The sequence below is a fragment of the Macrobrachium rosenbergii genome, chromosome 49, assembly GCF_040412425.1.
Source record: "Macrobrachium rosenbergii isolate ZJJX-2024 chromosome 49, ASM4041242v1, whole genome shotgun sequence".
NCBI lineage: Eukaryota > Metazoa > Arthropoda > Malacostraca > Decapoda > Palaemonidae > Macrobrachium > Macrobrachium rosenbergii.
Window position 1 is genome coordinate 7,746,689 of NC_089789.1, and position 16,044 is coordinate 7,762,732.

The 16,044-nt window shown below is 39.9% G+C and overlaps 1 protein-coding gene across 4 annotated transcripts in view; it reads right to left on the minus strand.

Annotated features, from left to right (window-relative positions):
* LOC136832048 (protein HGV2-like) overlaps positions 1-15,367 on the minus strand; it is a 28,835-nt gene extending 13,468 nt beyond the window's left edge. Inside the window, exons 1-4 of one of the 4 annotated variants that reach the window (XM_067092571.1) lie at positions 14,609-15,180; positions 8,965-9,055; positions 1,416-1,551; positions 55-111 (exon numbers count right to left, since the gene is read on the minus strand). In XM_067092571.1, the coding sequence (XP_066948672.1) occupies positions 55-111; positions 1,416-1,551; positions 8,965-9,055; positions 14,609-14,688 (364 nt within the window). In that variant the 5' untranslated portion in view covers positions 14,689-15,180. Of the gene's footprint in view, positions 1-54; positions 112-1,415; positions 1,552-8,964; positions 9,056-14,608 lie in introns of all 4 variants that reach the window. The other 3 variants (XM_067092570.1, XM_067092573.1, XM_067092572.1) reach the window with 3 other exon arrangements.
* Between the last annotated feature and the right edge of the window lie 677 nt (positions 15,368-16,044).

A 16,044-nucleotide genomic window follows, 5' to 3' on the forward strand; every position in this document is an offset into this window, starting at 1 on the left:
AACTACTTTACACATTTTCTAACTACAGTACACAGTATTTTCTACTGCCATTACCTTTGGGCACCTCTGGTTTCTTGGCTTCAGATTTCACTGCATCTTCTTCCTTAGGTACTGAAAGTATCTGAGCTATACTATGCCTTGAATAAACTCTTACCACTTCAGACAAAGTAAATTCTTTCTGCTGTGTACAGAACCACATTAGTAAAAGCAAAAATAACTTTAAATGCTAACACTAAAGCTCCTCCCTTACACTTGTAAATCTACCCATCAACATACATTAACTGAAGAGCTCTAAATTTAACTCTGTAACCATCACATTGGAACTTTTACATAAAGCAATTCAGACCACTGAATTACAAGTGGACCATGAGACTGGTTCTCTAAGAGGGTACTACCATTAACATAATACCTTTATTATGCTAAAAGGTCTCCTCTATCTACATTCAAGTTTTACAACAGCTTTATATAACAAAATATCTATGACTCAAATAAATCACGCAAATTTAAAAACTCTTGGTAAATAATATTTTCACTGGGTTACAAATAAAATTTAGCAAAATGAAGAACTAGAAAGCCATGCACGAAAGAAAAAATCCACAAATGATCAAACTTTGATGAGTGTTCAAGACTTCTGACAATTATGAAGATCTCAAGAAAGCCTCAACATCTGTGAATTCAACACTGCAATATATAATATAAAAATCTACCAAAAATTATGAACACCAAGGAAACCAACAAAAAAATGATCAACTGTGAATGGAAATAATGGCGGTATCAAACCCAAGTAAAATTTTATGATAAACTGTACTCAGTAACAATGAAGACTTAAGTTGCTTCAAATCTAAATTGTTAAAATACAGATCAATATCTTGGGCAAGCATAAGCCTTACAGGATTCACATTCCAAATGCAATCTGATATAAAATGGGCAGAAATTTACAATAATGGATATGAAATGGGTTAGCAGGGGATTCAGGGTTTTCAACATTCATTAAAGTTGCACCTATTTTCAGGGACAGCAAATTAGGGTTGTTCACCTATTTCATCCATTTAAAGTAATTGTTTTAAATTAGTTTAACATGCAATTCAACTGCAAAGAGTTACATGCAAAACAGTTTCATATATAATAAAAACTTTGGAGTTAAAACTGAACATAATCAGAAATTCCATCAAACAAACAAACAAAAAAATATTGTGACAAAATGCAAAAGTTAGCAATAATCGATACAAAAAATTTCATTATAATAGATGCAATAAACTGACAGACCCAGTTCCAACATGAGTCAATTCTCAATACTGCCACCGCTGTGAAATTTGACCAACAAAATTTCTAAGGGTCAGAGTATAGCTTTTTAAACTGAGTATTAACGAACAATACATTCTGACACCTCTACTTATAACATTTTGTGTACTTACCTCCCTCGAGAGCATTCCCAATTACCCCACTTTCCATGCGTGCCATTTCCAGTAGAGCTTTGCCGTAACTGAAATATGCATCTCCACACTCTGGTGCAGTTTCTCCATACTGATCAGCCAGTAACTTACAAGCCTCCTGTAAATTTAGTACATCATAAGCAATTTCTTGCACAAACCCTCTGATACCTCCGTTTCCTGACTGTATTTTGGATACATAATCTACAGGGATGTATAAGGCTATTTAAATGATCACAAATTTCCTCTCCTTGCAAAGAGTTATGTTTAATATACACTAACTTCATGGTGAGACAATAATTTCAGTTTCCTTTACAAAAGAACAGACTGTATCGAGATATATAGTTCACAAAATTTCAATAAAACAAGTGGATTTAATTAAGAATTAGTCTGAAAAATGAAGTTTTCATAATAAAACTAATATTGTAATATTTACCTGAACACCTGAATTAGCCCTGGTCACCTACCAGCCTGAACTACATCCCCATAGCTTTTACCCACTAAGTGGGTAATTAACTGTCAGCGTTACCAATGCTTACAGGAAAATCTTGTCAAATGAGTTACCAGAAGTACCGTTGGCAACACTGCTGTAAGTCCCGGCCGAGTGAGGCCGAGATCCCCAATTGCATTATTCACTATTCAAATTGAAGTGGGGAGGAAGGTGGGAATCATTCAGGTGTTCAGGTAAGTATTACAATATTAGTTTTATTATGAAAACTTCATTTGCAATACACTCCCTGAACACCTGAATTAGCCCGATTAACAAAATTTTAAGGTGGGATCAATCTAATTCAGCCCGACCTGCCAACAGGGAAAGCAGGTAACTCATTACTTGCCTACTCTGTATAAATGAATGTATCCTCACCTGGTTATCCCACTCGGTAGGTGAGAATGCCTGTAGAGAGAAAGTACCCCCAACATCAGTCTCATGTCTAGGTACTGTCTGAGTCAAGCTATCTCTCATGTGGTATTCAAAGAGTAGCAAAATAAAAAAAACCAACCTACCATGTGGCTAGTCACAGCCTCCCATGAGTAACAGAGAATGACAAACCTCCCATGTAGCTAATCAAAGCACTCTCATGTATGGAGGGGTACGATGAACCTCCCATGTGGCTATTGTAGCCTCTCATGTATGGAGAAGTTGAGTGTGCAGGATCTTCGAGTTCTTCGCCACCCGTTGCCGCCGATGTCTGCACAGAAGAGGTTGAAGAAACCAAACCTGTCCACTGGATCTGCCTAACTTCACAGTACTAATGCCAAACTTAATACTCTCACTTATGAATCCCGACCAACAGAGAATCCAAAGTTCCTTAGACTACATTCATTACCTAAAATTCCCTCCACCCTTGACATTGCTACATAATTAGCCTATAAGATCGAGTTGGTCACCACAAAGGGACCCAGCAAGTAACTCTTCTCCGAAGAAAACCGAATGTCTCTGAGGTACAAAGTCATGGCAACCAACACTGACTTCCAAGTGGCCGCCTCTAAGAACCTCCACACTAAGAGTAACCCCTCAGCTAAATGAACGCACCCTCGATAATAGAGTTAGCCGCTACACATGGACTAAGAGAACAACTCTCATGTAAGGAGGAGAACAATGAATCTCCCAAGTGGCTATTCAGAGCCTACCCAGTATGGAGGGAATGAGGTAGTGTGCCGAGCCGTTGACCCTCCACCCTGCAGGTTGCGGCAAAGGCCGACGACTTACGAGTGGAAGTAGTATCTCAGCGCCGATGAAAGAGCCTATGCTAGCCTACAAGAGCACCTCTTTGGACTCTCGCAGGGAAACTATCAAGACTAGGATACTTAAAACGTACTAAACTTAAGTTCATGTGATTATACTATCACTGTTGCTTAAGATTCTAAAGCCTAACAGGAATTCCTCTATCTGGTTAACCTAATAACCACCGCACTATATGAATACCACCTTAGCTAAATGAGCACACCCTAGATAATAGACTTCCCCATTACAAGTGGACTAAGAGAATAACCTTCCCAACCTTCGCACTAAGAGAATACCACCTCAGGTAATGAGCGCACCCTAGACAGGAGAATTCGCCGCTATACGCGCTGCGGTGAATTAAACATCTCCTAAGTAAAGGAGGAAAACACATATGGACTCCCAAGTAAACTACCTCCAAAATAGAAGACACTGAACAATTCCTTAGAAAGGAAGATGAAGTGGACATACTCAGAATACTGTGCAGTAATGAAAAAAAACTGTTAAATGCTAAATATAATATAAAGTGAAAATTAAATTATATTCAAGGGCATAAAGCTCGCACCTCATGAGAATCGTGTAGTGCTCGCAACTGTGTTTGTGGAGTGAGTGCTTATGAACCAGGAACTAGGAACTCTCTCTCTGAAGTAACTAATTGCATTCTTTGACAGTGGACAGGAAGGATTCCGCGGAGAGACAAGAAGTGTACACAGAAGCAGACGGAGTTTCTCAACCTTTGATAAATAGACTTTAATATTCGCACTGGACATAAAGACATGCCCACTTGATTGCAAGAACCAAACACTTGCAGATCAGGAACCTTAAACGAACAAGGTAGTTTTAGCTGCCGACACTGTCCTCGCCACAAATTCCGGAAGAGGAGAAATACATATCACTTCCCGCCTAGGAAACCAGGCTAGAAAACTTCCCGAAGCTCGCCCACCTTTCTATTTGCAGCTAAGTCCGAAAGAAAGAAAACACCTAATCAGTTGTCTTAACATTAGGACTACCGACAACTCTCACAAAGGAGCCTGAGCTAGCAAGACCGGACGTTAAACTTAAAGGAACGTAATAAATCACAGAAGATCTTACTACTTAAAATTTTAGGGAAGATGGAAAAATGTACTGCTAAGTGTTGAGCGGTAGCTAGCAGTAGCCAAAAACGGAAGAATCTTGACTTTCCGAAGGAATAAGAGAAAATCAGCTATTTTGGTTATGGCAGGCCTAAAGATGGAATGACCTTCCTTATGACACCAACTTCCACATGTCCAGCTGACATGGTAAAGCTTACGGATTGACTTTCTCAAGCTGAAAGAAACACTGTTTAGACATAGCTTTAGAGAGTCCGGTCTGTCTAGCTGTTTGCTCAGCAGTCGCCTGCAACTAGGTTCATCATGCAAGAGTTTGGGTGATAATGGTGAAACTGCAGTTGTCCAGAAGATCTTCCACATGAGAAGGGACATCAGAACTTCCGTAAGGAGCATTAGGAGTTCCGGAAACCAAGGGCGTTAGGGCCAGCAAGGAGCTAGAGTCACAGATGTCTTGACACTCCCACAATTCCTGATTACCTGATGAATGAGACTGAATGGCAGAAACCATACACCTCTAAAGTTCTAATGATCTCATTTATTTTGTACCCTCGATGATGCATAATTTCTGACACTGGAGACATGAGTTAGAAACAACAAGTTCGTTATACTGGCCACCTCCCCAGAACCCAGAGCAGCCACACTAATCATAGCCTGCTGTGACGCTATTGCTGACTACGGCTACACGAAATTGACCATGGAGGAGATATCCTCCTCCCTAAGGGACTGTCGCAGAGCACAAAAAGCGCACTCAACAAAACCCTCTCCGAATGTCCGGATAGTGAGGCGGAAGCTTTAAAAGTCGTCCCTCCTTTTCTGCCAAGAACGTTGTACAGTCAGGCGAAATGTTAACCTGGTATGCCAGCCCCTTTGACACCGAAGTGATGAGGTGTCAGGCAGTACAGGATCGGAGTTAGTATATCCATCTTATTGAGAAAACTCTGTCAACCCTGACACATCCACATAGAGTGGGACAAGGGCTCTGACTGGGTGCAAAAGGTGTCCTCCAAGATACAAGCCTCCCTAGATGAAACTGAGACCAAACAACTGACGAAGGAACCCGAGAGAGAAGAGCCTCAACAGATACGTTGAGAGGAACCCTGACACCCGCAGAAGGTTACCCGCTACCTTGTTAAAACCCCTCCTGAATAGGAAGCAAGGTTGAATCCTGCTTACTCAACCCTATCAAAGCCACTAACCTACGTCTGCCTCCCTCAAAGCCTGCCCGACAAGGCCAAAGCAGACCAGATTCTTTGATGATTGAGCAACTACCGGTTCTGTCGCATATAGCAACTCAAACATCACTTGATTTGGTAGTGTAGGCTCCTCTGGAACCTTGGATTGAGGATAAGTGTGGATGAAGTCCACCATCCGCTTATACTCATTCTCATTAGTTGAAGGAGAACTAATATCCGGTACCAGATCTTCTTCTTCAAATGAACAATCCTTGTCAGACTGGTCCAACCAAGCAGGAACAGGAAAGAGGCAGGCCGATGCCTAGCAAACGCCGAACACGAAAACCCGAAACCTGAGGCCAGCCATACCTGGGCGGACAACACCCACTCCCAAGAGCGAAGAAGCCGCAACACCTGAATCACACAAATCTGGATGTATCAAAACCACATGAGAATGGGAATCCGGAACTGAAGACCTTGAAGACCCGGAATCAACCCCGAACCTACATGGATGCCTAGACGGAGGGACAGAGAAAACTGCAGGAAAGTCGAGAAAGAAGAAGCCAAATGAGGGAAGAAGGAAGAAGCCACACTTGGAGTAACCACCGGGGCGCCTAACACCGTTGTTGGACAGATGGAGAAGGTACCAACCAGACCAAACTCAAAGGAGTTTCGAAGGGGAAGTTACGAGGTACCGAACCCAAGGTAACAGAGGAAGGCAAATTACCAGCTATCCTGGAGAATGGAAAGGCTGAGGAGACCATCGGTGCTGATACACTGAATGCTGGTGCAGGCGAACCGCCGACTGCCATAGCATCCGCAAGAATCGCGGAGGATACATTACAGTTAGGAACCCGTAAAGAATGAAAATAAGGAGTTGCTGACGCCTCCGCAAACACCTGAAAAGCAACTACATTGGATGCTTGAGAAACTACAGGATTCGCAAAAGGTGATAAAGACGGCAGATCCGTTAAAAGTACCCCTTCCCTTAACCCCAAAGAGAGAGAGGGAGCCGCTGAAGCTCTAATATCACAGGGTTGAACCAAGAAAAACCTTTGCTCTTCTGAGATAAAAGCCAAGAAAACAGGATGAGCAACAAAGACCATGAAGAGCCCTCCGAAGAGTGGACCGAAAAAGAAGACCGAGAAGGGCAATGGAAGAAGGCTTAGAAGGAAATACGGAAAAAGGGGAAAATTCCAAAGCGGCCGAAGAGGCCATAGATTTCAAAGGAAGAAAATAAACTGGTTTTGTTCCCCCCCTCCTGATAATCTTGATAGACATTATCAAATTCAGAAAATTCTTTAAGACATGATCATGAATATTGGAAAACTCGATCACCAGAATTACCACCATCGCAAGACGAAAGAAATTTTAACCCCTGAAGGAAAAGGAACCTTCGAAGAAGGAGTATTCAAGGAAAAAAAAAAATTCAGAACCAGATACATTAGAAACCAAATCTGAGCAACCCTCCACGGATCTGGAAACCTTTGTTGTACAGAGCAAGAAGCAGGAAATAAAACCGACGATTGATCTAAATGAGAGACCTAAACATTAGCGACCCCAACTAAACCTGAACCCAAAAAAAGACTGCACGTTCAACTACTCTTCCTGAATACTTCCTAAAGTAGAATTCCTACTTGTCTGAGCGATTCCTAATTCTAAATCCACCTTAGAACTTACACTTTTAGAGGGAAGGGGGAAATCTGCTGCCAACACTGCCTGCTCCATGCCGGGGGGGACCAGATCCTACCTTCGAGGTTTGCGGTTCTCCATGTCCCCCAGCACCCATTAGGGCTGGTTCTGGAACAGGCAGGGGGGCTGAAAAAGAACGATTAGTACCTACAACACTAGTACTACTATCATTATCTCTAGTTTCCATTAATTAAGTCATAAAGCTAGAAAAATAGACTAGACATACTCAGCTAGTAACTTGTCCTCTAACTTTTTGAATAATTCTTCCATCTGATCTACTGACCAAGACTCGCCGCCTATCTGACTGATACTACACTGCAACTTCCTACATAAAATACAAACAGAATGTCAACTGTGTTTGAGGGTACTCATCCTACGCATGCAGGACGTGTAGGGCTGATGAGCGTCAGCATCTCCAGCAGTAGAAGGCTCTGTCGTCGAAGATGTAAACGTAGAAGGCTCTGTTGTCGAAGATGTAAACGAAGTGGAAGTATCGGCATTAGCAGACAGCGACATCATCTTGTTTTACTTATCCAATCGAATCCAAAGTACCGATACCAAAGTCAAAATCGGGAGAGAAGTTCCAAATCCAATCAATAAAGTATCCATCCAGGAGAAAATGCGTTGAAAACAGTCCAAATCGTGATCTGATGTCTAAATTCTTAAATAGGGGTCGGGCTAAATGACCAAAAGTTCGCCTGATGTGGGACACACCCACACAGCATGGCAAATAAAAAGCAATTGGAGATCTCGGCCGGGACTTGCAGCAGTGTTGCCAACGGTACTTCAGATAACTCATTTGACAAGATTTTTCTGTAAGCATTGGTAACGCTGACAGTTAATTACCCACTTAGTGGGTAAAAGCTATGGGGATGTAATTCAGGCTGGTAGGTGACCAGGGATAATTCAGGTGTTCAGGGAGTGTATTGCAATACTAGAATTACGGCAATGCACAAAGTGAATGTACAGTACAGTACTTTTTCGGTCTGGAAATCTCAGCAATTAATTAAAAAGACCAATGGCCCCAGAACAAATGGATAAAAGTAAAAGGCAGCAAGCAATATAAGGATGCTGCAAACAAGTTTAGGACCATCAACCATGTGACCCTTAAGGCACCCTGCAAGTGGTAATATCCTATACGGAACACCAATAAGGGTACCAACAAAGCTACAGCAACTGTAAACAAGTAGCAACAATGGCAAAGTGCTTAGGATCTCAAATTCACTTGAATCCACCTTCAGCAATCAAATATTCAAAATACTCTAAATTCAAGTTTGACTATGTTTAGCAAAAATTAGAAATGTTATCATTATTCCAGAAAACTATATACCTTTTTCAGCTTCATGACTTTGAATGGCCCTACTTCTGAACAGACAATTGCTTTTGAAACCCTTTACCAGTCGAAGGATATGCAAATGGGGCTGCAACTGATTGTCAACTTTGTCATAAATCATAAATTGATGGTGATACTGACATTCCTGTGGGTCTGGAATATTCCTTTCAACTTAAATTTGGTTTCTAACAATATTTTGCTAATTTGGCTTCTAACTAATGTATTTTGCTACCTTTGCCAATGAAGTGGAAACAAGCCTACGTGTTTACTCAAGTATGTCTTCAAGAACAGAACAGCTGGATTTTATCTATTTGCAGATTCCCTAAAAAATACGATAAATAAAAAGAACATTCCAAAGCACACTGTCTGCAATGTTGCTCAATACTGTGCTATTATATCATGATTCCCACAAGCTACTGAAATACTATGCATTTATGAGCAAAGTTAAAGTAAAACAAAAAATTTCAAAAGAATATTTAAAAAGATATGCAAATTTATTTACAAAATAACTTGGTAAACCTACCTGGAGAGAATTCACTGCAGATGGTATGTCCCCAACAATTAAATGTCTTTTTCCCTGAGCAAAATGGTTCAAAGCCATTGTAGCTGCATCTCTGAAAATCCACGAGTAAAGATGGATTACAGTATTACTTATGTTGTGGATAATGCTTTCAACAGAGTTATCTAGTATTCATTTCAGTAATAAGTAACAGTAAACAATTCCATATAACACAAAAGATACACATCTTTGCTCATGAGATAACTTGGCAATTGGCAATAACATTTACCCAAGTTACCTATTACCTGTATTAAATATCATAACACACACACACTATGTGCAATAAAGCAACAGCCAACTACCTGCAGTAAACAACCTCTCAGTTCCCAATGGTCATCTTATCAAGCATCAGGTAACTATTTACAATACCTAGATTGTCAACAGAAAAAAAAAAATAGTAGTAATAAGGAAATGTTTATCAAGTAAAGAAAGCTACCACTGTACATATATTCTTTATAATGTTATTCTTTTACCATTTACTTTTTGTATTTACCTTTCTTACTTTTATACTTACTCCTCCAATGTGCCAATTCCACTCCCCACTCTCACTCTAGTAAACATGGGGCTGCTCAAAAAGCAAGAACTCATTCAACTACAAGCTTTGCTTACATTACATTACAGTAAAATCCCTGTATTCGCGGTCTCACCTATTTGCAGATTTCTCTGTGGAACGATATACACATTATTTGCAGAAAATTTGCCCATTCGTGGTATTTTTCACTGAGAAATATTCTCTTAATTACTGTATTTTCATATCATTTTCATGACTAAATGCATTTTTTGTGATAAAACTACGAAAACTCAGATATAAGAATTTTTTGAGTTTTTTTTTTGTGTTTGAACTATTAAAATAGGCAGTCCAAGTGTTTTTAGAGGGGTTTTAAGTATCCACAGATTTTAGCTATTCGCAGGGGTGTGTGGTACGCATCCCCCGTGAATACAGGCGTTTACTGTACATTTTTCTTATTGCTCATTGTTTCTTTCTCTTACGCTGTTTACTCTTGATCTTTTTACAATCATAATGTTCAACATGAAAACTTTCATAAAATCTTGGCTGATTATTTCCAATAGTAATTTTTTACAAATAAATTTTTTTATTTACTTCTTTACATATTTCATTATCCAGTCCTTCATTCATTACTGAAATATAATGAATCTCACATTATGCCACGAAGAAAGGTTTATACAATTTTCTAGCAACAGAATATCTTGATCACGAATAGCGCAACATGAACACAGCCATCTCACCATTGAGAAACTACTTATTCTCTGAGCAATACATCAAAGGGCAATGAGGAAAATGGGGTGGTGACAAACTGCTGTTGTGTGAATATGATTCACAAAATCACAGCACATCTACAGAGGAATAGTTCACATGGAATAACCTTAAATGAAACAAAAAACTAAATGTGCCTTACCACATATATATACATACTAATAGCACAGGTAAAATATGCATGTTACACATGCCTTAATTTTAAGTGGTCCCACTTCTCGAACTCAACCTCACTACAATTTTCACTTGTCATTCTGAGAAATGAGAATTGTACTCAAGTATACAACACCTATGCATAGTAATTATGGACAGTGGAAAAAAATGTTTTTATGACAAAGATTCTGTCATGCAAACTGAATCCTGAAAAGAAAGCAACAACCCCATCCAGCTGGACTCCTAACCCCACTCCCTAAATCAGCAACCATTCTGCAAAGAACAGAACACGATGAAGAACTTGCTCCTTTAACCCCTTCCCTGATTATCCTCAGGATTCTCGTGATTAGCTGCCATGTATTCTTCTTACAAACATGGGAGTACTCGTCCATACACACAAAATATTCCTACTTATTACTATGTATTCTAATTTTCTAAATTTTCTCTCATCATAGAAAACATTTAGTACGTATTTTTACCAATAGTTGGTGATGTGCATTGTTTACTATGTGAACTTCTAATGTCAGATGCTGCACCTGCAAAATTCTCTCCAAGTTCATAACTTTCAGAGCATATAAAAAATACTAAATTTTGAATGGTGCATGAATTTAAATTTTACTTTCTTCTTTCTACCATTCTAACATTCAAATAATTCTCTGTAATACTGCATGGTTTAAAAATACTATGAAAATAGTATAGAATCTACGACTCCCGAGTTAACTCATGACTGTAAACAACAAAAATTACGCACTTCACATTAAAAACCAACTTAAAAACAATTCAAGATACGAACAGCCGTCTGGAACTAAACTCGTTCACAAGTTGGGTAGTGTCTGTACTTATAAGAGGAACACATGAGAGGGTCCTTCCCAGACAAAAATATGATCCAGGTAGCAGTCATATACCAAGAACTACCTTGGAGGAGGTTCAGTCCGAAGTGAGGTGTTCCATTCCAGTTATTTAAGAAAGGGCAAGAGGAAAAAAACTGTAAGGGGACACAAGAAGAAGAAGCATTATTAGAGGGAATCACTTTAATTAAAATTGGTAGGCCTAACCTCTATTGTATATAATGAATTCACTTTCAAGACTCAATTGAGACACACCTTTCCACTTCTACCAACCTACAAAACTTAGGCTTTTCCAGAATTAGTAAATAATGCTACAAAATCAATCTCAACTTCAGCAAGGTTAAACTGTTACACAGGCCTTGGGCTTGACCAGTCACTGATCATGCATACAGCTGCTTGCTATGCATATCGCATAAACCTGGCCATTATCCCAGCTAGTCTATTTCTAGCCACAACTAGAGTACAGTAATTAGTCTGGCTTATTACCATACTCTAATATTAATTGGCAATACCAATAGGCCTTTTTTCATGGCAGAGTATCAATTGTCATATAATATAGAGTACTTGTCAATTTCATGTGGCATCTTATGTCACTTTCACTGAGCCCAAGTTCCTTCTGCCTTTGATGCATTCCCAATTTTAGCTGTCATATCGACTGTGACCTTACTCAAAGAATCAGTAATTTGACCTAAAGGAGGAAAAATGCTTCTTACATACAGTAAGATGCTGCAGCAGGCAAGGCTGCATGACTTTTATGTGGCTGTTACTTCTCAATACTGCCCAGTACAAGCCTTCGTGTTTCAAGCACTCGTCAAGCAATCATTCCCTTGCAGTAGGGCAGCAATGAGATAGCCTGTCATACCCTTTCCCAAGGTATTAACATAAAAATTAAGTCCATTACCAAAGAATGGCACCTTTTGTCAGGATGCATTAAGAAATCAAAGGTGGCAAAAGCCAGAATCAGGCAAGATGAGACATCCCTGGGGGCCACTGCACAACCGCGGGACGTCGACTTTCCGCCCAAAAAAAAAAAAAAGTAAATAAAAAATTGAAGGAAACCTAATATATATATATATATATATATATATATATATATATATATATATATATATATATATATATTGGGGTCACTGCAGAAAAAATTGTCGATCAGCAAATTGATGCAAAGTGGTCTGGTAAGTTATTTTTCAGATAGAGTTTGGCATGTTGAACATCTTTTATTCTATGCAATTTGTCATTTGGAGTTATTGCTAATGATCTGTAGGAACATCCCACAGATATACATGCAACCCTAGGAAGCAACCTTGCAGGGATAGGTCTAGCAGCCACCTACAGGTTTGAAGCATCAATGGGAGTGAACGCAGAGGGAGGTGAGGGGCCAGGACTACTAGCCTATAGCCCTAGTACTTTTTTGTCTGCTGGCAAAGAAAAAAATAAAGCCTAACCCATGTTCTACATTCTACCTTAGACAAAGTTCCTCATTGGACGGGTGGGTACCATTCTCAGCTAGCACTCTGCTGGCCCCACGTTGATTCTCTGACCGGCCAATGAAGAAATAGAGGAATTTATTTCTGGTGATAGAAATTCATTTCTCGTTATAATGTGGTTCGGATTCCACAATAAGCTGTAGGTCCCACTTCTAGGTAACCGATTGGTTCTTAGCCACGTAAAATAAGTCTAATCCTTCAGGCCACCCCTCTCTAGAACTGTTAATCAGCTCAGTGGGCTGGTTAAACTAAGGCATACTTAACCCCTTCGCTACCGTGATGTTTCTACGACGTCATAGAGGGTAAAGTAACGCTCCCTAAGACGTATATGCGTCGTCATAACTCCATAACGCTATAGGGAATGCTTGTAGTGCTGGGTTATGTTTCCTACTTATTTTTGCAGGTGTGGGTAGGCTGTACTAACCAACACTAGGCTCCTCCTACTTTTTTCCAGCCACTCATGGACATTCTTGACTGTGACGTCACAGCCTTCTCATCATCAGTTTATGCACAGTCATGCTCGAGTTCCACGTCTGTTTTTTTCATGATTTTCTTCGTTTTACCTTCGTTTTCACAGCAAAAAGCACGAATGAAAGCAGTGATATCTCTTCCGAGGAATATGTTCCTTCTGAGGAAGAATATGAGAGCAGTGACGAGCTCTCAAGTGATGAAATAAGTGATGATGAAGTTGAAGAACGAGAGGTAGATGGTAGCTGAACCTATGTTACCAACATATTTGAGGATTGTCGCCCAGCAATGATGCCAGACTTTCATGATGATTTTTCAAGGCTAAATCCAGCGCTTGGGGATGCACCTTTCCTTACGACTGGGGATGCGTATAAATTTTTTTTTTTATGACAGTGATGAAAACTCTTTGCTCATGGGCTAAAGAGAGAGCTGCATTATTCTTTCAAGAAAATCCCCAGAAAAAAGGGAAAATTCATGGGTTGATATGGCGAGAGGTAAAAGAGGGGGATATGTATGTATTTTTTGTTTGATTTTGGCTATATATATATATATAATATATATATATATATATGTGTGTGTGTGTACATATGTATGCACGTGTATATTTTGAATTCACGTTCATTTCCATTAATATACAAAGCAGAATGGATGCTAAAACCTTTTCTTTCTTGGTTATACGGACTCTAGGGTGAGTTGGGAAAATGTGGGATACAGCATCTCGCCGATTATGCATCATGCAGTACCGAAGGAGTTAACTTAATCACTAAATAGGCCTAGCCTAGGCCTATCTTCCTGAAACTTTCTTGGGACATCAATCAAATGTGAAACAGTGCTAGGCTAATGGTCTGATGTTCTGATGTCAGTTTTACACGATTCTAACAAATCCAACACCAGTTTCTGCTGGAAATGTCAGGTCAACTTGTCAGAAGACCTCATAGGCCTAGGCTACGTCTAACAATAACAGACTACCCTAGGCCTATATGCAGAAACTACCTGAACCTAATGGTCAGAATAGTAAAGCCTGCAGGATATACCAAAGACTATGCAAGATAACAGTGGCTTACTCTTGGAACAGGCCTAATACAAATGGATGATGGGCCTACCGGCAGCCTGCGCCTGGAGTAGGCTATGCCTAATTGGTATGCTATCCTACGGTGCAGCACACAGGACAATGGCAATTAACTGCAACTAATGACTAACATAAGGCTGCGCAAGATAATAAAGCCCTAAAGCCCGCCTTGTATAAATGAATGATAGGCCTACCGGCAGCTTAGGCCTAGAGTCGCCTACTTAATTAATAAGCTAGCCTTCGGATTGCTTGCATGCGTCTCCGGCGAACAAAGGCGCTTCACCACCGCAGACGAGGACCAACTTACATTTCTTTCTTGGAAGGAGACGTCTTGGGGCTGGAAGACGCGACCACCGCAGCGGCCGCCTTCTCTGGGGTCTCGGGCATCTTGGGGTTCCGATAAGGGAAAACAAATAAGAGGCCTATGGACTTTCCGTCGAATCGGACGAGAGCAGCACCGACACCGCACGAACAAATCGACTTCTTGCGTGTTTCCTGAGTCCCGCTGAGAGGATATGGGGGAGATAATCCAAAATGTATGATCGCAAAATCCACCAGATCACGTTAATGGCGACTTAAAGGACTAAACGGTGGTTGGACGTGGATAATAAACAACAGATGACTGGCCGCAGAGTTGACGCTTTTTCCCGCGCACTTCGCTCCTTTGGTTGGTAGTGACGTCATAGTGTGTACATGATGCGTGATAAAAACAAAACGATATGATGCCGTTATTCACCATTAAAAAATAAACATTAAATTTTATGGCATTTGTCAGATAAACAATTAGAATGAATAAGTTAAAGGTGGAATTTCTCATCACCGGACGTGAGACTGAGTCAACTAAACGGAAATATGCTGCGCCATCTTACCCCTCTCACTACTGGTTACTGTTTAGGTTGTTTATTATTCATATATATTTGTGTTTCTTTACCCTGTCTTGTCTTAGACGATTTTGGTGTGCACAACCGTCACTTATTTCACGCATACATATTTGTTGCTAAATTCTCTATATTGCACTGCATCTTCCATATAATGGGCCCTTCTCAATGTCACAACACTCAACAACGTGAACAAGGTTTCTATTTGAATATATAAGTACAACCAACGCAGTCAACAGTGAATTCAAAGTTACAACAACTAAGCATGTATTAATATAAAAATCTGTCCATTTATCAACTCCAATTTGCAGTGCCCTGTTTCCGACTGACGTAGATCAAAGGTAAGTATATTTATATTTAGTTATTCTGATTGCATATGCAACTCTGAAACTAAGTGCATCATTTTGACTTCGTCTTCATTGTACCTCTACATTCCCCACTCTTAACTCTTCATACTCTACCTGTACTACTCAGGAAACTTATCTCGACATCTTTTTAATTTTTCCTTCATCGACATTCAGCGTCCATTTAGCACTAAATGAGTTTAGGGTTGGAGATTTCATGACACGCTGTTACCTAAAACATAATCTGTGCGGTGAACATCATAACTGCAATGCCGTAGAAAATCAATGAACCTTTGTATCCATCTGATTCCCAACCGAATAAAGATGTAAGAAGAATTCAAGAAGTTAAAAGGTCCTTGTGGCTATTACAGTTACACATATAAGAGTGTCATTCTCGAATCGGGGTGGTTCTGTTACCTTTGTGCAAGATCTTTGTCAATCATAACATGCAACAAAGATATATATTTTAGAAAAATCATAAACATGCAGTTATATGTCAATGAAAAGTTCCCACGAATAAA